This window comes from Neolamprologus multifasciatus, chromosome 10 (genome assembly GCF_963576455.1).
Source record: "Neolamprologus multifasciatus chromosome 10, fNeoMul1.2, whole genome shotgun sequence".
In the NCBI taxonomy this organism is placed as follows: Eukaryota; Metazoa; Chordata; class Actinopteri; order Cichliformes; family Cichlidae; genus Neolamprologus; species Neolamprologus multifasciatus.
Window position 1 is genome coordinate 8,223,188 of NC_140448.1, and position 21,191 is coordinate 8,244,378.

General features: G+C 39.9%; 2 protein-coding genes across 3 annotated transcripts; both read right to left on the reverse strand.

Moving 5' to 3' along the window:
- Window positions 1–1,964: 1,964 nt before the first annotated feature.
- On the reverse strand, window positions 1,965–11,221 carry LOC146509547 (APC membrane recruitment protein 1-like). The gene is made up of 2 exons (XM_085174634.1): window positions 10,736–11,221; window positions 1,965–8,746 (listed from the first exon to the last, which is right to left on the reverse strand). The coding sequence occupies exon 2, from the start codon at window positions 8,639–8,641 to the stop codon at window positions 5,588–5,590; it is 3,054 nt and encodes a 1,017-aa protein (XP_085030760.1). The 5' UTR covers window positions 8,642–8,746; window positions 10,736–11,221; the 3' UTR covers window positions 1,965–5,587.
- A 103-nt stretch (window positions 11,222–11,324) lies between these two features.
- Window positions 11,325–20,674, reverse strand: gab3 (GRB2 associated binding protein 3). 2 transcript variants are annotated; one of them, XM_085174639.1, is made up of 10 exons: window positions 20,560–20,674; window positions 17,714–18,014; window positions 15,934–16,090; window positions 15,390–15,835; window positions 15,162–15,211; window positions 14,211–14,463; window positions 13,831–13,921; window positions 13,532–13,616; window positions 12,897–13,007; window positions 11,325–12,705 (listed from the first exon to the last, which is right to left on the reverse strand). In XM_085174639.1, exons 1-10 carry the CDS (start codon window positions 20,629–20,631, stop codon window positions 12,589–12,591), a joined length of 1,683 nt encoding a protein of 560 aa, XP_085030765.1. In that variant the 5' UTR covers window positions 20,632–20,674; the 3' UTR covers window positions 11,325–12,588. The 2 variants fall into 2 exon arrangements, with proteins under 2 accessions (XP_085030765.1, XP_085030764.1); XM_085174638.1 differs by having other exon boundaries at window positions 11,325–12,708.
- Between the last annotated feature and the right edge of the window lie 517 nt (window positions 20,675–21,191).

The following is a 21,191-nucleotide window of genomic DNA, read 5'->3' on the forward strand; positions in this document are numbered from 1 at the left end:
CAGAGACAGTACAGCCAGCTTCGAGCTTCAAGAGGCACAGCCCATGATGTGAGTTGCTTAGCAACACAGCCTTGTCATCAGCTAACTCCTTTTTACCAGTCACGACTAACACAAACACAGCTCATCATCTCTCTTCACGCAGCCAGTAAATGCAGAACACCACAGCTGCGATACAACTCTACATCAAAACTCATGAAGGAGTGATTTAAAAATTTTAAAACTGACATTTAGACCTTTGTTTGGGGTGAGCATTATAAAAGGAAAAGCCAGTCTTGGCATTGTGAAAATTGACTGAATCATTTGTCTGACTCTAAGCACTGGCTCACGTATTAACACTCCGTCACTGTATTGGCAAAACACTGCACAGGCACCGACATTCATGGGAGCCACTTTGAAGGTCAATCTATGGCTAAACAAGCATACCTTGTGATGTCAGTGTTTTGTGTAGGCTTACTGCATCAATAGAGCCTAGTCTCATTCCTCATCACTACTTGTGTAAGGACAGAGAACAAACCATGGTTTGAATATCTAAGCACGCAGCTGAAAGAAGGACGAAGGAGAGGGCGATGAGGCACTGTTGTGGAACTTCTAGGATTAGTGGCAGACACAGTACAAAGGCTCACACAACCCACTGTCATTTACAACATTTTATGAGCACATGAATACGTGTTTAAAAAGAGCTAGAGCTCTTTCAATCCTTTCCCTTCCACCTCCAGATTCACAGGCTTAGTCTCAGCAAGACCTCTAGACTATCCCTGCACACACACAGGCTCATGCAGATCTGTTTCATAGCAACAAGTGAGGCAGGCCCGTGAAGCCATCTTTCGTGCAGCTGACCCAACATTAGTATCCAGAACAAACCAGGAATAAACTGCAGTACACAGCAAGCTGGTGTTACATTTAATGCTTGTGTTGTTATACATCTTGAAATCAAGGCTGACACCTTAAACCACCAGCTAAATCACCAGTGTGATAAAGAAAATAAATTTAAAATTGTTACTTTGGTACACTTTTCCATTACTTTACATAGAACTAAGAAAACATTACATCTTTCAATCCTTGTTCTCATATTTTGTGGTTTTGCTAAACACAAAATGTAAATACATAATCAGCACGGCCAGTTTCCAGTACTCTGTGTAAACATACGTCCTACATACTCCTTCAACATACTCCATCACCCCAAAACTGCAATAGGAAGATGCTCTACATCTGTGGCTCACCAATTAAAGTATCAAAAAGTCAATAGAAGACAAGAAGACAACATGTGCATATTATTTGTACTAGCATAAGGGTGTGTAACAATGATCTGGAACTGTATTGGAAATAACTTCATTTAGATTTTTTTTTTTTTTTACTTGGATATGATTCAATATAAGAAGGAAATAAAATGTCATTTCCTCATTGACCCTGATCAGTGTTTCAGACATCTGATGTATAACAGGAAGAATTAATGCTGGTTGGCACTACATTTCCACAAGCTCTAACAGCAGTTTTCACTGCAAAAAAAAGAAGAAGAAAAAATACAACAAAACAAACTTCAATTTAAATTTTAAAATGTTAATTTCTTCATCATATGGCCTAATCATCAACTTTCATCAAGTTTTCAGCAGTTATCTTAGTGGATTCCTGTCACTTACAGTTGCAGTTATAATCCATGGCAAGCAGGAAGGAATGTGTTTCTTCCAAGTATCATCGTTATTTATAGATTGCTGTGCTTAAAGACACAAGGGTGTTTCTGCTTCGTGCAATCATTAAACAAAACTGAATTATAACAAATTATAGTGATACAAACAAAAGTATAAATCATGATAATATGTTTAGGTCTTTAAGGCATGATCCCTCTTCCCAGCAAGTTAAATTTTGTATATTATTAACCACTTAAGGTCCAACCAGCTTTGGTCTGCTGACAGAATTTTTTCTTAACCAGTTTAGCTGTTTTTTAAATGCTTTTTTACAATTCAATTCAATTCAATTTTATTTACATAGCGCTAAATCAGACTTTTACAGAATTTTACAGACTCCTCTATTTAATCCTGTGTTTCATGAACGCATCCAAACACAAACACACACTAAGTTGGACAGAGACAGCAGACAAAATTACATGTGATGACTGAAGTCCATTTTCAGATTGAGCAAGTTTTTGCCTCTACAGGAAACAAACTACATGACTTGTAACTAAGGTTAAAATGGAACATGAATCCTAGTGACCCTCCTGAACTGCTGAATGAACTTTGGTGGACTGTGTTATTGCAATGATTCTGCTAACAAGCTGACACGTCAATACAAAAAGCTCAAGTGCTTGATATCTTTAGCAACAGCATCATGAGTTCAGAGGGATGAAAGGAAGGTTAAACAACATGTCATTATAAGACAGTTTGTACTTACAACGCATTCTTTACAATAGCGCTGTAACATGACCACTGCACAAGACGTCGTCTTTGAAAGTCAGTTTGATTCAAGAGAACTGCTTTGACACCCTTAGGCCCCGGGCTGTGGTTAGCATACGCTAGCAAGCCAGTCTACTCAGACAACTGGAGTCAACATTTTCGCTACATAAAAACAACAGCTTGACAGGGTTTGTCCTATTCGTCAATGGCTTGAGAACGGCCGAAAACACCTATTGCAAGCTACAAGTTAACCAACAACCCTGTCAATGAAGCCAGGTCTCTTATTTGGTTAACGGTAGCAACGCTAGGTAACGCGACTGAGCTAACATAAAGCCATCTCAGAGGCATCACAGGCTAATATGCTAACGTGAGTTAGCTTCAGTTGCTGAGCGTGTGCTAACATTTTTGCCGGAATACTATAGTAACTTAAGGTAAAGTTGACGCTCATTTAACATTTCAGATGTAACTAAAACAAAACCAATACGTTACGATGCCTTACATATTCTGCACGTATATCACCGCCATCGCTGAATTCAAACGATGCTCATCTCACCTTGTTGCTGTCATCCTCCTCGCCTGTAACAGTTATGTTTTGCTGCCATTGGCGCTGTCGCAGTTTGGTCAGGGTTGCCAGATAAGGCGAAGGAAACAAGTAACCTTAACTGTGAAAAGCCACCAGGGTCAAAACAGCCGATTTCTTCCTCCCGCTCTCTCAGCATGCGTTTTTATCAAACATTCACGATGCTTTTTTTTCCTGGGCGCGTGTAGTGATAGTTTGAGAACTGTCGTTTTTCCAAAGCAAAAACACAAAAGCACACTTGTTTTCGTTGCCTTCTGAAAAACATTCTATGACGAGAAGCTCTTTATTATAAACACCGATCAAGGTGTTATTTCTTAGAAGAAGTGCAATGTAGTCCAACTGCCCTGTTTTTGTTGCATTGAGTGACTTACTATTGTCATGTACTTTCAATATATACAGTAGCGTGTCAAAACTCTTAAGTCACCCTTTTCTTTATTTGTTGCTAGGATAATGGGAATTGAGTGTAGAAATGTACTTAAACATGTGCAAACATAATTGGAAATATACAACAGGGCAAATACTGAGGTTCCGGTTTTGGGAAGGCCAATCAATGAGCTATATAGTTGTTTTGTTTTGAATCATCCAGGTACGCTTTTACTGTATTGGAAGTGTGTTTGGGATCATTGTCATGCTAAAAATGAATCTGTTGCCAATTAGTCACTTTCCAGATGGAATTGCAGGTGGATCAAAATCTGACCGTACTTCTCTTTGTTCTTAATTTGACAATACCTCCAACACCACTATTTGAAATGCAGTTCCAAACCACAACACAGCCTCCAGAGTGTTTTACAGATTGCTGTAGATACCCACGGTTGTACCCCTCTCCTGACCAGATGCATCAGTCAGGTCCTGTGTCGGGTTCCATGCTGGACTTTTTCCCTACTTCTTAAGGACATGATATTCAGGCACTGTCCATCTGCAGTAGATCATGTTTAAGGCCTACCACTTATTCTTTTGTCCTCCACCTGTTCTGTTTTAAAATCTTGTAAGGACACAGAAGAGTGCAAGAAAACAAGAGGAGTGAAAATGGAAAACGTTTTGGCTTCTTTATTTTTACCTAAGGCAGTGTTTCCATTTCAATAAGTAACAGATTTTCAAGAGAAATTTCCCACTGTAACATGAATTGAATGTAACTGTAAAACTATTACAAAAGAAAAACAAAAAAAAAGGAATTTGCAAAATCCAGATTACATGTTACAGTGTACAAATAGCTTAGAATATAAATACAAATTCTCTGACATTTCTTTTAATATTACTGTTAAAAAAAATCTATGACAATCATCTGACAATTTAACCTCTGACTGAACAAACAGTAATGCACAAGAAACTGATACATGGACAAAATAGCAGTTTATATTAAAAATAAAAATAAAAAACAAAAACTAAGCCATTTGTTCATTCTGCAAGCTTACAGTAGCACAAATACGGAGTGCAACATTTTAGTAAGAATTCTGCACTTCACAGGTGGTCAAGCTGTTGCAAAATAAGCCAAAAACAAAACAACACACACAAAAAAAAAACTAAACTGAAAAAAAGGCCAGATTGGATTGTCAGTCTACAAACAAACATTAAGCTTGTGGCTGATAGTAGCTTTTTCCCTTTAATTTTGTTGCCTCTAACCATTTTTTTTAACATATTTAACTTCTTAGCTGTTTCTACACGCACTACTGCAGAACATTTTCACAAACAGGGTATCTGCATGTAAAATATACTATACAAATAATGTAGCTTTGCTCTGCAAAGCTATCTACAGTATGTAAAGCAAATAGCAGCTGAAGCATGAACTATGACTGTCTGTACATTTCTAATACCTGCTCATCTTGTTCTGGATCTGGTAAGAATTACCTGCATTTTGAGATTAAGATAAAAATAGAAACAGCTTAATGTGATTCATATATACCCCATGGAGGTGCTTCTCTCTAACACTTCTTTTTGTCTTTTCCTTAAACCAGTATGGCAAAAAAAAATAGCATAGAGGGACTAACATAACCCTCATGAGAGCAATAGGCTGTGGAAAAGCAAGAAAAGAAAATACAAACATAAGCTGGCATTAAAAGCATAAGCATTCATGTGTTTAGAGGCAACTGGCAAAGTAAGCAGGACTTGGTCAGCCTGGACACCAGGCTAATGAATACCCACTAAAACGAAGTATGACATTATTGTTGAGGCCTGAATGCAGAGGCTACACGTGGGCATGAACATTCTAGTGAAATTCAATAGCTTAATGAGATGATTCGATACAAATGCAAATGAAACAATTACTCCCTTAAATGCCTTTGATGGACTACCATATATGTAACCAGTTTGACATAACCTACTGTTCACTGTGCAAATGCAGAAAATTCAGAAAAATCTGAATAAAGTCAGAAAAATCTGACTTCCAAGCATTGTGCTAATGATGTCACACACTCCCAAACTTCATTCCACTTCCATTCTATCACAGTGTCAACAACCTTTCAATGGAAGCAGTTGTGCAAATAAAAATTGAACAACCATTCCTCCATTGGTTGACCATAAAAACACTCGCTGACAAATATACATGTTATAATATCTGTATGACTAAAAAATTGAGAGTCTTCCACTTCAAGGTTGCCTCAGGAAGATTGTTGCAGGCTACAGGTCACACTACATCCCTCGGTGTTCTTGTTTCACTGATGGTGGACATTTCATCCTTAGACACACATGTGCTCAGAGGACTCCCAGTATGAGACATTGCAACCTGGTGACTTTTACCACACTGATTATAGGATTGCAAATTAGTGGCAGTCTGACAAAAAACGTTGTCATCAATATCATCGGCTGCGTCCTCCATCATTCCAGAATAAACAAAAGTGCTATGAGGTAAACAGGACTCTAACTGCAAAGGAGGGTGGCACTGTCTGTTGTAAAGCTCAGTGTTCGGTGAAAGTAAATCACAGGAGATGCTGTCCGACATATTAGAGCAAAGACGCTGGGATTCACTGCTGGATGTGACAGAGAATATGTTGTGTTTATGTACTTGGGTTTGACTGAGACGCTGCATCTTTTCACTGATTTCCCCATCTGTCAGAGGAAGGCTCAAAGCCATTTCTGACCTCGTTTGCCATGATAAGGCCATAGTGTTGCTGCTGTGTCGAACTTCTGATGCAGACACGACTACATTCTTCTTGTAATATGGTGAGGCATCTCTCTCCAAGTCCTCTTCTGTCTGAGGACAGGAAACGATAGCATCTCTGTTCTCTCTGTATGCGTCAGGCATCTTCAACTCAAGGCTTTCTGTGTCCAGAGACCTACTTCTCCTCTCTAGAGACAATGGGTTAGGCATGGACTGACTGACTCTTGTAAGGCCGAGGTGCCGTGGGAGACTGGCAACCGCCCATGTATTACTGATCATGTTCTGTTCATATAGGTCTAACATCTGATAGTCACATTCAGCAAATGCATCCTTTTGTAGGTAGCTTTCCTCAAATTCCTGATAGGGCGATGAAATGTCCTCCTCCAGTTCCATGTGAATCTGCTCATCATATTCACCTTCGTTATGCATATCCACTACATCAAACGTGACTATGGTAGGCAAGGCCTCCACATTTGGAGTGATGGCAGAATTTGTCTCCAAGTCATCCACATTGTCGTGCAAGTTGTTCAACATTTGAGTGTGTTTTGTGAAGTCCACGAGTGCCTGCGAAAAACACACAGTTTGCCCATCGTCCATGTCGTTGTTAGAATCTTCAGACGGAGAAGTGATATTTCGGTACGGTAAAGCCACAGGCTTGTTTTCCTCGAGATGTTCCTCTTTGGGTTCACAAAACGTTTCAAAGTCTGGGTCAGACATGCTTTGGAATGATAAGCTGCTATGCCTTTTCTCAGTGTCAGCATTTATGGATTTGGCTCTTTTTTCGCTGGAAGCAAGCATATCTTCTTTTTGATCATATATATGCAGCTCTATATGATCTACTCTGACTGAAGCTTGGGCTTTTGAGTTCAAGTTACAGTTTTTATTCATAGCAATTTCTGGCCGACAAACCACGCTGTGTGCTAACTCCAAGGAGTTACTGCATGTGCTGGGCATCTCCAGAAAATCATGAACTTTATATAATTCTGCACTTATTTGTAATTTGTTCATTTCTGGGACAAAGGCTGAATCTGTAACATCAGCTGGTTGACTTGAATAGTCACCCTGTTTTGAAATGGGAAGTTTGGATTTGCTTTCATAACGTGGGCTCACGAGACTTTCGTCAGGCGCAAAAAGTTCATAAAGGGCATCGCCGCTGTAACTGTCCCTGGGTAGCCTTTCTGTTTGAAATCTGTCCGTTTTTTCTCGTCCTTCCTCTGGCCCTGGTGTAGTTGAATCGTAGTAGCCCTCATCACTATTTGGAACTGACTCCTGATGCTCACTTTGAGGAGTTAATACATCAGCAATTGAGGAGGAGTCCATGCCACCGGCTTGTTGTCCGCTGCTACTATTCAGCAAGTCCATATTGTGGGATGTTGTCAGCTCAGCAGTCACGTCTGTGTGGTCTTGATTGCAACTGTAGCAGACCTCCTTTGAACTATTGTTCCCCCAGAAATCCTGAAGACAAGTTTCATCCAAATCCTCAGGTGAGGCCATTTCTTCGCCGCCTCCCTGATAAGTAAGATAACAAGAAGCCCTCTTTCCTCCATTTCTGCTCCTCTCTCCAGAGACTGTACTCTCTGTGATGCTGTCGTCTTCTTGATCTGCAATAATGTCCCCGCAGCCGGTGAGGGAGTCGAAGCTTTTCAATGACGCGACATCCCCAAAAATCATGTCCAGTTGATCTGTCGAGCCAGCCGGTGTTTCGGACGTCTCCGACATCATCTGAAGTTTCAGACAGGGCTCGCTATGTCCTCTAGCTGGCTCCTCATACTCACTGGAGACTACGGCTATCAAATTCATTTCCTCCAGCTGATCATCACTCACCTGCTCGTCAACCTCTGACTTTGGGCTTTCTTTCTCCAGACTCCTCTCTAACACTGTCTGCACATCGGCCTCATTACGTTCAGGACCAATGGAAATATCACTTGTGACGTCTACAAAATCAGGCACATTGGGTTCAGATCCCAGGCACTCTGTGACAAACTGGCTGATGTCCCGGACAACAGGCACCTCTTTCTTGCAGTGAGGAGAGGACATTGCAATCACTTCAGTTTTAGCCAATCCATCATTTCTGTGATTTCTGTGATGCTTAAAACTTTGAAAAAGACTCCTCAAACCCTTTTTTTGCCGACCAAGAGTCAGTGATTTCTGCTCAGCAGCAGGATGACTACATTCATTGCTACAGCTACTGTGGAGCTCTCCCACAGTGTCCCTCTGGCTGTGGTACTCAAAATCTCCAGCCGAGGCATACCCGCTTCTTAGACCATCATCCTGACTGACTTTGCACAGCCCGTCATGGGTTTTGCTTTTGCTGATTCCTTTCTTAGAGGACCACTTGTTCTGATTTTTGCTCCTTCCTCCAAAAAAGCTTGGTAGAATACAGATACTTTTACGAACTCCGAAAAATGTCAAGGCAGTTCTCCTGAATTTTCCAGATTTTTGAGATTTCACTGTTGCATTCATGGTGTCTGGCTGAAGCTCTCCCGCGACATCATCTGGGTAACATCTTGAAGGCTGTTCGGAGACTGATGGTAAATTCCTGGTATCACTTGGTGGCTCATCAACACTGCGAGAAGCCATGGCTAGCACACTTACAGGAGCACAAGTTTGATAAAAGGCACAATAGCTGAAGTTTAGAAAGCAGCAGATGGGATGACTGCTGTGAACTCCTCCATCTGATGAGTCCTGTATTGCAAAAATTGAGACAACAATCAATACCCCAACACTGACATTTAAACATTTATCAAGGTTTCTACTGCCTAAAACTGTATGTCTATCCTGATTTCAATTTTTTTTTCTGTTTCTCTAATTTTTTATTTTATTTTTTTTATTCTTTTACATTTTTGGGTTTGCAGTGCATTCCCCTTACCATTTAATTGCAACTTTAACTCTGTAAACAGTGTTCAGGTAGGACAAAGGGGGGTGGGGGTGGGTAGGGTTGGGATGTGTGCAAGAGCTGAAGAGAAAACCACATAAAAATGCAATGCATCTATGCCCCAGAGGGTTTTTTTTTTTGAGATTGTGAACATTTCCTTCCTCTGAAGCAGACAGTGTGGTAGAGAGCTACAGTGGACCCATTGTATCAATTCAAGTCACTTGGAATCCTCATCACTAAACTGTTATCTACACACTTTAACTATCAAGGGAACATCCTCCCATCTTCAACCACTGCTGAGCTACATGAAAGTGGAAAGAAAATGCACTTCCGCCAAAAGTACTAAGTGGAGGGTTAGCAAATAGAGTAAAATAAATCTTAAACACATAGAGCCATGTTGAATTTAACAGTAGCATTTATGGGTTTTATTACAGTACAGGGGCAGTCCTTTACAGTTCAAGGAATGTATTACCTCTTTGCAGTTTGTGATTTTAGTCTTTTACACTTAATCCTGTTTTGTTAGTGTTAAATATCTGTGCTGTTATTGGCTAACTGATTTCTTTTTCTCAATTTAATCTTGTTAGTTGTTAAATAATATATAAGTAGGGGACTCCCTCTAAATCTAAAGATGTACAATCTTTAAAATAGAAAGTTTTAACAGGAGTCTATGTAATATTACAAAAGAAAACAAACAAACTCAGTACACCCTTATCACTTCCATGAGAATCAGCCAGGTGTTGCTAATCAAATGCACTTGAATAATAATGCACATACACACACACACACGTATATATCATCACAAACATCTCATAGTAACGTGTTAGAGGGGTGATCATTTGGTCTTGTTTGCAGCCACAGGACCTAAACTCCTCTGTTTACCAAAGTATTCTAGAGGTTAAGATCTAAAGCTTGGTAAAGTTTAGTTGGGGCTGGTCGTGCAAAAAAAATTAAATAAATACATAAAAAAAAATCCCAAGCACAGCAATGCATCTATAACATAAAGACTGTGGAAGAAAAACAAAAAAATATCTACATGTTACAATGGTCCAGTCTAGACCTTAATTTGACTCAAATGCTGTAAAGCTCAAGAGAGTAGCAAAATGAAAGAAGGCAAAAAGAAGAGTGGAACAACATTTCTTGTGTTTCAATGATATGAGACATCGGTGAAGTCATACAGCAAACCATTACTTAGTTACTCTTGCTAAAGCTCCCTCTCTGTCTCTTACAGTCTTCAGGTGCTCAATAAATAAATAAATACACACATATTTATTTATTGAGGCGGGCCTTCAACTAGGGTTGCATTTAAGATGTACCCCACCAAGAAAATTGTTTCTTTCTACTTATGTTAAAAATAACATTTCTGTTTGAGAGGGAAAAACAACTGATGAATTCAGCCTTATATTAATTATATATGAACTTTCGTGAAAGAAAAAGACAGAACTGAGCTAAAACTATGCCAGCTTACTCTGAGTCAGAGTTGGCGTAAGAAAAAAAGCTAAACGCTACAGATGTGACTTTTCTGCAGCTGTGCGGTTGCCATGCCACAATAAACACTAGCGGCGAACGTTGGATCAAAGACGGCGATTTAACCTTTTTTTTTTTTTTTTTTTTTTAAAGAAAGGTTAAAAACACTTCAAATGGTAGCATGTGCAGTGAAAAACGCCAGCGACTACACATAGCCTAAACCTATTTGTAGCTGCTGTAAATATAGACCTTGGCTTCCATATCAACTCAACTAACGACAACGTTAGCCAAGTAAAATAATAGTGGTTGGTGAGTCATGAAGTAAACAAACTTACCAGCTAAAGCCACATTCTGCCGTTGTTGGCTCTTCGACCAAGAGACGAAGTTAGCTCTCAGTGCATCGTTTCTGCTAACGCTAAGTTGGCTTGAACTTTGAGAAACAGCAGCCTGCTTGTGGTCGACGGTCGCCCCAGAGTAGCTTTAACCAGATATAGTTTCATTTATTTCCAGGTACCGTTAGCTAGTTGGGGGTGCTCTGCTAGCAGCGTTAACCGCACTCACCAGTGTGTCCTCACCAGTTTGTGATAATATGACTCACTAGTTGCTAGCGGTAGTAACGTTAAACCACACGGCAGCAGCAGTGTACTGGAAATACACGCAGAGCAGCCGACCCGGGATGAGATTACCGTGTCTAGTTTAGCCGCATGCTGCATTCACTTAAGGTGTTCGCCCCTTCAAAGAAAACAAACTGCATTTAAATCCTGGATGATGACTTCCTCTCTCGACTTGTTGGGTAATTTTCCCAAATCTCCTTTTCACAAGTCTCTTCGGCGCATATTAGTGACGACACACGTGTGTATCGCAGGGCGTAGTAAACTCGATGATTAAAATCTACACGTATTTCTCAAATGAAATCGTTGCACATTTCATTAAAAATAAATTCCACATTTTTATTTTTGTAATGAAATATACGATAGCAAAGCTGTGATTCGATATTTGCATCTTCAAAATACACATTTGTTTATAATTGTATTTATATTATAATATGTGTCTCTATCTGTAAATCTATATCTAACTTTGCATACAGTTTGGTTATAATGTATTTTTTGAAAGAACGTGAAAGAGCAGCTGAAATAGAACAGTGGTCTCATTTATCTGCTTGCATGTGGTTAAAACATTCGCTGACTGATGTGTAAAGTGAGGTGATTGGACATATGTTCAGTAAATAAGATGGTTCACCTGTATAACCAAATGTGTTATGGCAATGATGTTTAAAGTTTCAAGTTAGTTTTCGTTCTTTAAGATGTGGGTAATATTCAGGCAGAATCTCAGAATGGATCATTTTCATTCACGTTATATAGTGACACATAGAGAAATCTTAAAAACAACATTTTATCATTAAAAAAATTCTTCAGTAACATCTCTATACATATATTTACAGCAGTTTTTTTTAATACAGTAAAACAATATGATGCCCTTTTGCAAATCAGGTGAAACTTAATGCTACAGAAAAAATCACTGAATAGTGCATGATTAGGCAGTATTTACAGTTCAGTTCTATGGAGACTTAACTTAGTTTTAACAGTGCAATTTTGCATATCCTCTATGCAAAAGAAGGTCTTACTGCTTAATTACTATTGTAATTTTATTTCAATACTGTTTCCCAAAGTGCTTATACAATCTTTTTATTCTTCTTTATCTACACACATCCAAGAGTGACCAGATGTCAACAAATTAAAAGTGAGGTATAATTGTTAAGTTAATGCTGAGGGGTAACATGTGATTTTAATATATGTGGCTTTAAAAATGCAGGTTAAAGGTTTTTTTTTTTTTTTTTTTTTTTATACATTTGAAGATTTGAAGATAAGATTTTCCTTGTGTCTTATAAATTGAAGATAAAGTTTGTTTTTAATTTTTTTTTCTGCTCTTATCGTTACATTTTTCATTCCCAGTGACAATTGAGGCTGTTGTTACCTGTCATTGTTAGTCTGTATCTGTTCGATACTCATCTTTGGTTTTCTTGTGAGACTCATGTGTAGGTTGCGAGACATTAGCTTGATATGTGCAGCGTGGGAGGGGGGTAAAAACTGCTATGGACATAAAATGGTACACCTGGTCACCCCCAATATGTACTCCTTGCTGTTGTTGGCCTTCTTGAAACTGTGTGTTCATAATTCGTTTCATAGTGTCAGGTTTTCGACTGGCGAACGTCTGTCCACTCCATTTTGGTGTTTTGAAGCGCCTGCGTCTTCTTCTCATCCACCTGCACATAATCCACTCTGTACTCATCGGACAGGAATGGCTTCTGCTAGACATCGAGAGGGAGAGATAAGCAGACAGTGACGTCACATTTTTAACAGTGATACAATTCTGCTTCACCTGCACAAACATTTAAACTATCAATGCTCCACAGGGTACAGTAGAAGTCGTGCTGTGCAGTTGTTGTCATTTGTCAAATAAAAATAAAGATAAAAATAAAGCCAAATAAAAGCATACCTTCAGCACAGGAGAGGGGGTTGCTGAATTGAAATCCAGTGACAAATAGTCAAGATTTGAACTTCTCGCCCAGGGCTGAACTGGCCCATCAAAGAACTGCTGCCTTGATTCCTGTGAGAAAAAACAAATCATAAAGGCTTCAGAAAAACATTGTATGTTTCTGACATATTTACAATCCTAAAGGAACATCAGTCAACAGCAGGTCAGCTTCACTAGTGTCTTATTTTCATTAAATATGTCACTAAACAAAAGCAAAATGACCTCTGTTCATTTTCAGATTGAGTTTAAGAACACGTCGGAAGCTATATGTGTCTAGAGACACTATGCATGACTAATGTGACTTTTTCAAGGCTTTATTCAGGGAAAATAAAGTAAATATGCACATTTTCCAGACCATGAACAATTACAAGTAGCTGAGAAGAATATTTTGGAAATTGGTAGTCACTTTCCACTCCCACATTCTTCAGCTGTGTGAGTTCTGAGCATATTTTCCCACTCACAAATGGTTCTATAATAAGACAGTGATAGATTGAGTCCTTTTTGTAGTCTTCCTTAAGCATTCTCTAAACCATAGATAGAAAAATAATATTAAAAAAAATAATTCTACATATGTTTCCACTGAATAGAAATCCTACCATTGCAGAGGAGCTTGTGACTTCATCTCTTAATTTCTCCCCATTCTCAAGTCGTCTTTCAAGAGGTGAAGGGTTCACTGAAAAGCTGTGAAGAAAGGAAAGGAAACAGTTATTTACTTTCAAATTAAAAGGAGAAAATACAGAGAATCCTGAGGTTTAAAAAAAACATCCCTAGCCAAATGTATTCTTAAAAAACAAGGCTCAAACCCTAACTGCAATTTTATTAACCCGATCGTGTGCTTGTTCTTGTTTCTATAGCTCGACACAAAAGTTTGTAGACAAAGAGACTTTCTGCTCACCATGAGTCGATCAGCGCTCTGCTCAAAGGGAGATGCGTGGGACATTCTGTGATTGTAGAAAGGCCACTCAGATCAAGAGGTGGGGGTCGAGCTGTGGAGCGAGAAAAGGTCAGCGTTATCAGATTGGCTGCAATTCTCTAACACGGCACAGAAAGGCCATGTCGGAGATCAGTGTTTCTGATACAGGTGCTGTATATCTGTCAGACATGTTCCTTGCATAGATCTGTGACTATGAGAGCGCACAAAGCATAATTTTTAATTAAGCCGTACACATTAAAGTTTACAGAAAACATTCAATGGAAAAAGAAATCTTGAAAACATCTAGCCAAAGATGAAACAAACATTTAGTAGTTTCCCAAACATTCAGGCTGGACTCTCACCTTTCCTTATGCGAGGTTTTAGATGCCGGTGAATCGGAGGTGGTGCAATAGCACTAAGTTGACTCATTAGTGGGCTGAAAGATGCAGACGGTTCAATGCTGTAGGTTGTATTGAGGAAGCTTAATGTCCTTGGGCTCATGGGGATGTAACCATCAGACTCCACAGTCGCAAGAGAAGGAGAAGGCGAAGGGGAAGCCATAGGAACATATGACTCATCCTGGTAGTTTTGAAGGTTTGTGCTATTTAAACAAGGCTGCAAAAACATAAAGCATCATATGATCAGGCACGTGCACTACATCAAATATATTATTATATTACAGCTGGAACATTTGTTAATTCCAGACTTGTTACATGCTTGGGGCATTTTTCAAACTATTTTCATTACATGTTTTTATTAATAGAGAAAGGGGGGATTGTCATTTTATCAAATGCAATCACTGTATTGTTAGAAGAGAATCATGTCATAAATATGAAGCTAACTTAGCTTAGCCAGGTTGATTTGTTTAGTAACAACTTGTAGTGAGACTACTATACTCGTGCAGCCAATCTAAAGGTAGCTGATGTCATTGACTTCATATAGGCAGAAACATAGTGGCTGAAAGTAAACTGATTGTAAAAAAAACAAACAAACAGGTAATAGTGGAAATTTAATTCACAATAATGTGATTTGTAGGTAGCTTTGAATGTGTAATAACTGCTGCTGCTGACATACGATGACCTAGATAATTTTTTTCTTAGTAAGCCTGATAACAAATCAGACGCTACATGATTGTGCTAATTTTGACTTGAAAGAAAGACTATGTCACACTCATGCTAACCTGAGTTAACTTAAAGCTCGCTGAGGCTTCCTGTTTATCATATGGACATGAAATAGGTGTCAATTTTCTTATCTAACACTTTCTTGAAAAACAAAAAGTGTGCATCAAAATAAAAGTGTGTCACTGTTCTTACCAAATTAATACTTTGTCTCCTTATCTGCATAAATTTGCTCTCGGCATTTCCTAAAAAACAAACAAATAAACCAAAGAATTATGTCTTTTAACTTCTTTAAAAAACTCTTTTAAAATCAGCTGATATGCGTATGAATCAAAAAGCATCCTGATCATATTTCCACCAGGTTTATGTTTCACTGAGCCAGGATCATCTTCATCAGCTTCTATACTGTGCATTAGGATTTACCCAATTTGAAATGGTCCAGGCTCGACAAAGAGGTCCTCCGGGGAAAAAATCCAGCATTGCTTGAGAAATGGCGCACACTCATTGCCCTCGTCCTTTGAAGGCCTTCGTCGCTTGCGTACTCTGACAGGTGATTAGGCTTGGGTGGCAGTGGAGGGGGTGTTAGTTTATCACCCGTCGCCTCAAACATCGCGGGAGAATGTGGTTTGTCGAACTGGAAGACACTTGTGGCGCAGTGATGTAGTGGAGAGGAAGACGATGAGGGCAAAGCTATGGAGGTGCATGGAGCGCTGAATGGAGGGTTGCTTAGCCTCCCATGGGGGAAAAGAGATGGACTGGGACTAGTGTGGGAGATTGAGGATAAAGAAGAATCAGTGCAGATGTCCTTGACGGCATCGTCTGATGACTTCTGTTCCAGAGAGATCTCGGAGTTTGAAAAGCTGTTGTGTCTGCAGATAAAGACAAAAAATGCAAATATCACATTTGTTACACACACCACACTGCTATGATTTCAGCTTGTGGGACATGTTGCGCACACTGTACATACCGACTAGTGATCACACTCCCCGTCTCACACTGGGAGAGAAAGAGGTAGTCCGGTGGATAGCTGGAATCTTGTTGGCTTTCTACAGATGCTCTATCAGAGCTGTCAGGTGACAGCTGAAGGGAGGTGGGAGTGTGAGGAAAGCTTTCCTCTGAGCTCTCTGTTGACAACAAGCAGAAAGAAACACAGAGAATGTAAGTGAGCAAGTGCAAAGCCAAAAGATGCAAACGTTCCCTGCCTGCACTCACTCTTCATATTCTGCATTTACATATGAAGTGGTATTTATATTGCAAGAAACTTGAAAGCAGATATGTCTTCTGTTTATATATCCCCTCATTCTTTCAGGCAGGTTGGCCCTTGTTCAGAAATTTGTTTCATTCCATTTCACTCAAGGCCCCCCTTAAGTCAAGGCCGTTCCTGCAGCACTAATCCATCTTTGGATGTTCTCATGAAATATTTGCTATTAGATATTTGTGTCCTACTGTGGGCACAGAGCAACCTTTTAAAAGCCTTTGCAAAAGTTATGAGTCGCTGCAAAGAGCTCTCGAGATCTAAGGTCTACTGCTGCCGTCCAGAATTCTCAGTAAAAATCTTTGTGCAACAGTAATTGTACGCCACAACTCACAACTCCATTTTTTGATTTACAAGCTTGTGGCATATCAGCAAAAGTTGTGCCGTTGCTCTATCTCCTTCATGCAGATGACAGCTTTTTAACAGATGCACGCTGAAGTCTCCTCCACAAAAATGACACTTGAAGCAAAGGCCGAATCAGCAGCGTGATGATGGTAAAGTGTCGATGTGTTAGATTTAAAAAATCGAATTACACCCCGAAGCATGGAGGTGACACAAAAGTGCCATGTGCTCATTTGAATGTAATGTTGAGCTGTTCTTATCTCCTCAGATCCAGAAGCGGCGTTAGGCTGCGTAACAGGGAGTATGCAGAACTGCAACACTTATGACCGCTGGAAACACACATGCAGACAACAGCCAGGCTCCTGATAAAACGTGAGGTCAGGCTTTATCTAAACTGTGTACACAGCTTCACCAGAACTTTTATTTGAATTTATTTCCATTGCGCGCGCGTGTGTGTGTGTAGACGAACTGTAGTCAAAATATTTACATATTTCAAATGATAAAAGGGGAAAAATACAGCAATGTTTCCTTGTTGTTGTTGCTGCTGCTGCTGAAGTGGAAAAAAGTCCAGGTATGAAATGGTGCTAATCACATGTAGTGACACGATTGTGAAAATGTTTCTGAAGTTCAAACTTGTAAGGTCATACAACCAACCTGTGACAACCACAGTATTGTGGTACCCTTGCTGTGTTCTATAGTTTCTCATTTTGAAGACTTTCAAGCTCATCCAATGCTTTCAAAGCCACCAATCCAACCTCAATGGTACTTCAGAAGTACAATTCACTTAAAATCTAGATCTAAAATCTGCCTTCCTTGGGTATATTTAAAATGTGTGTGTGTTTTTTTTATTTTATCTTAAAGGGAACAGGGAAATAAATCTTGTACAAACAGCATGGTTGAGAGTAACCTGATTGTAAACCTGAAGAATTTACTGCAGATTTGCAGTTTTGTTTTTTTTAGTTGTCAGTAAGGTGCAGTCTTACACTTGATGCCTCAGTTAGCATGGGAAACGAAAATCATGAAGCTCCAAACAAACAGTTTGTTCTGACCTCATAAAACTCCCCACTTCCTGAGTGGTGACACCTATCTGTTTTGGACCAGCAGAGAGAGTCTACACGATTACTGCAGCAGCGTCTTTCGACATGTTTACCTGCATCCTCCAGGCTCCCAAACTGGCAAATCTGACTAATGCTGCTGATCCAGCTGTTCATCTCCTCCTCGGTTTTGGCCACCAGGTAGAAAACACGAGATGAGGTCTTTACCACGAAGAGGTGCTTGCCGTGAAAGTCCCTCTTTATCCGCAGTTGCCCTTCTAGCATTTCCACCACGCACTCTTTCAGGTCAATGGTACGGATTGGCTTTTTGGAGTTATTGCTCTGATAGTATTCCAGCACATCTGGATCACCGCTCATGCGACCTCTTCGAAGCACAAACCAACGTTTCCTCCATGCCTGCAGGTGGAAGAAAGAAGGTTTAATGGCCTTGCTCTTGAATTTAAATTTCACCCAATATTATGACTCACTTTAAATACAGTGCGTCATAATTCAAAATGTAGCATCAGCCTTTCCCGCCAATTGTGCTAATCACGAGAATTTGATCATGGCCCCGCTAACAGCAACCAGCTAACTAAGTTTCTTTGCCTTTGTTATGGTCAGTAAGCGGAACCTCAACTCAAATTTCCCAGAAGTGCAGAAAAGAGGAAGTTCACTGTATTTAGCAGAAAATGTCTAACAGAATGAAAGAGGTATTTATAAAGAGCCTGGTCACTTCTTTGTGCTGAAAACTAACTGAAAACCTAACACTGAAACTGCACTAAAAGGTATTTATAGCTACTCACAATGAGCACCGCCTAAGCCCTCTATTCCAACCGAGTTTCATCCTAGCCATGGAGCTGTTACAGTTCAATAATAATAATTAATAAGAATCATGTTAAGAGTAATAAAGGTGTGTGTGATGTTATCGTTTCACTCTTGGTTTTTGTGGCTTCGTTGTTGTGGCTGAGTCTCTTCTGATTCTCTTCAAGGCTTGAAATTGTGTAACATTTCTTTCTGTGTGTAACAAATGCTCTCCTGCAACAAGTCAGTTGGTGATTTATGTGTTCATTCCAGGAAATGGTTAGACACACACAGACTTATTGCCTAAAAAACACTACTAAGCTTAAGAGGAAACCGTAACTAGACAGATGGCAATTTTGATCCTGTAGATGTTCTGAAAATGAAAAGTTTCGCACTCCTAAAAAGGAGTTGGTTTGTGTATCCAGGTTCATCTAATGGCAGATGGTGAGTGTAGAAGCCAATCAATAGATTCTGTATATTCTGGTGAAATCAGGTTTCACCCCCTAATTAAACAGGGACCTCCTTGCTTTTCTTTATATTACCGTAGGCTAAGGCCAATAGTTTATCTCCAGATTGTAGATACTGTATGTCTGTTTAATTTGAAAAAAAGAAAAACATCGCAAGTCCGACACTGATCTGAAACTCACAAACAAGCTTGTTTTCTGTGTTTTTAAAGTTTCAACCACATCAGATGCAGCTTCCTTATCTTCTGTCACGTGAGGTTAGTTCGAAACTCTGGTCACATGGGTAACGGTTGGTCAGCAGTGGTGACAAATGAGTAACTTGTCCTTGTTGAGATTATTTGTCGCGATTATTTTGTGACTCCCACAACAGAAAGCCCCAAACCATAATTAATAATTAGTGGTTCTGGCTCTGGCTGTTCCACCAAAGCCAGAACTCAAAGACTGGAGGAGCTAAATGGAATTCAGCCATTTTTAATTACATTCTTTACACCCCTGTATCTGTTTGTGACAGGTCAAAGTGTATCCAGCCAAGAAGTGGCTTAATATGAAGACAAGTGAGATTTATGGTATTTTTTACTTTGTAGTATATCAATATTTTAAGTTTAATGGGTATTTTGATTATGTACCCCCACCTTTTCTTTATTTAAAGGAAAACAAGGTGTGAAATCCTGGAATCAGACACTGTGATAGCAGCAATGTGACAAACATTCATCGCGCACACTGATGGACTGCAAACTGCATTTCCAGAAAGTGGAAACACAATGTTGACAGAGCTCCTTCCAGCGAAGTGTATCTCTAGCAACACAATCAAACCAACACCTTAGTTCACTACCACAGCCCCTTGCTCCTTCAGTCTTGTCGGGATGTTACTTACAAAGATAAATTTGACCCAGATAATTACAAATTTTCATACAGGCAAGACCAGAGCCTGATATTTTGAATAAGGCAAACAGTGAGTGTACCAGTCTATACAACTGTGGATTTGCATGTCATGCTAAAATAAGTTTCTATTTCCCATCCCAACACTGTCAACAACATACACGCATGCAAACCCCCCCTCCCACACCGCAAAAAACCCAATACACACACACCCTTTCCTTACACCGCTGTTGACAAATGGCCCTCCACCTCCTCTATTCGTACAGAGGAAGTACATACAGCCATCATCGAGCTGGACTATTTCTGCTTGTCGCTTAAGTGTCTGACTGCCCCTGACATTACTTCCCATGTTTCACAACACACAGACACACAGAGCGCAGAGCAAGTGGCCAGCCTGACACTATCACATGACCCCTCACAACCACAAAACAGTCAAGGCTGGATGCTGTTTATGTAAGCTATTACATATACTCGCTGCAAGGACTCACGTCTGAATGTGTCTGAAGCACATCTGCAGTGAGTGGGGTATTGTTGCTAAAGCACATGACTGCTATAACTACGCCAACACGCAAAAGCAAAGTGACCTGTACCAGAGATGAGGAAGGTGATATAAAGGAGACCAAGACAAGGAAAACATACAAGTCAGTGTATCTCTAAATCTTAATTCTACATCGCAGCACACACACATAAACACACATAAACACACATACACACACACACACACACACACGCATAAACACAAGGCTCAGCACCACAGCCTGGCATTCGTCCTCCTGGCAGAGGACACAGACAAGTGTCCGATGTGTGCTCCTACTCACAAATCTCTTCAGTTTCTTCTCCGGAGGGGATTTAATGAGCCAGCCTTTACAGACCACATCCCCAGCACTCATCTTGGCTGCAGTGTGTCGTCCTCACGGCTGCTCCTGCCGCTGCTGCTGCTGCTGCTGTTGCTGCTGCTGCTGCCGTGAAACTGAGAGTAAAGCATATCCTGTTCTGGTATTCAGCTCAGCCACTCCAAAAAGGAGGAAGTAAAGAAATTGATCACACTGACGCTGAGAGAGAGAGAGAGAAAGAGCGCAGAGAGAGAGAGAGAGAGAGAGAGAGAGAGAGAGAGTTATGCATGTACTGGATGTAGCTCTTGGCCTGAGGGGGAGTTAATGAAGAGAAAAACACTGTCAGACAAGATCTGACAGATATGAGGATTTAGACTCACTGACTGGTGACATACAATATGTCGCCATGTCACATTCTATTATAAGAATTGCAGTTCAAACATCAGTGATTTGTTTTTTTTCTGTTGATTTGTCAGTTTCCTCATGTGGCTGAGGTTTCTGAGCTCCACTGAAATACATAGTGGTTTTCAGTGAACCAATGAAAACACTAAACACCTGCCGTACTTGAGGCTTAATGATAAATTTAAAAAAAACAAACTCATTTACATGCGAGCTTC

Excerpts from the sequence above, each read along its gene's own strand:
- LOC146509547 (XM_085174634.1), bottom strand. The coding sequence starts at position 8,641 with ATGGCTTCTCGCAGTGTTGATGAGCCACCAAGTGATACCAGGAATTTA.
- gab3 (XM_085174638.1), bottom strand. The coding sequence starts at position 20,631 with ATGAGTGCTGGGGATGTGGTCTGTAAAGGCTGGCTCATTAAATCCCCT. Across the intron at positions 14,464-15,161 it reads GGAGACAAAGTATTAATTTG|CCTTGTTTAAATAGCACAAA; the intron begins GTAAGAACAGTG and ends ATGTTTTTGCAG. Across the intron at positions 13,922-14,210 it reads AAAACCTCGCATAAGGAAAG|CTCGACCCCCACCTCTTGAT; the intron begins GTGAGAGTCCAG and ends CTCGCTCCACAG.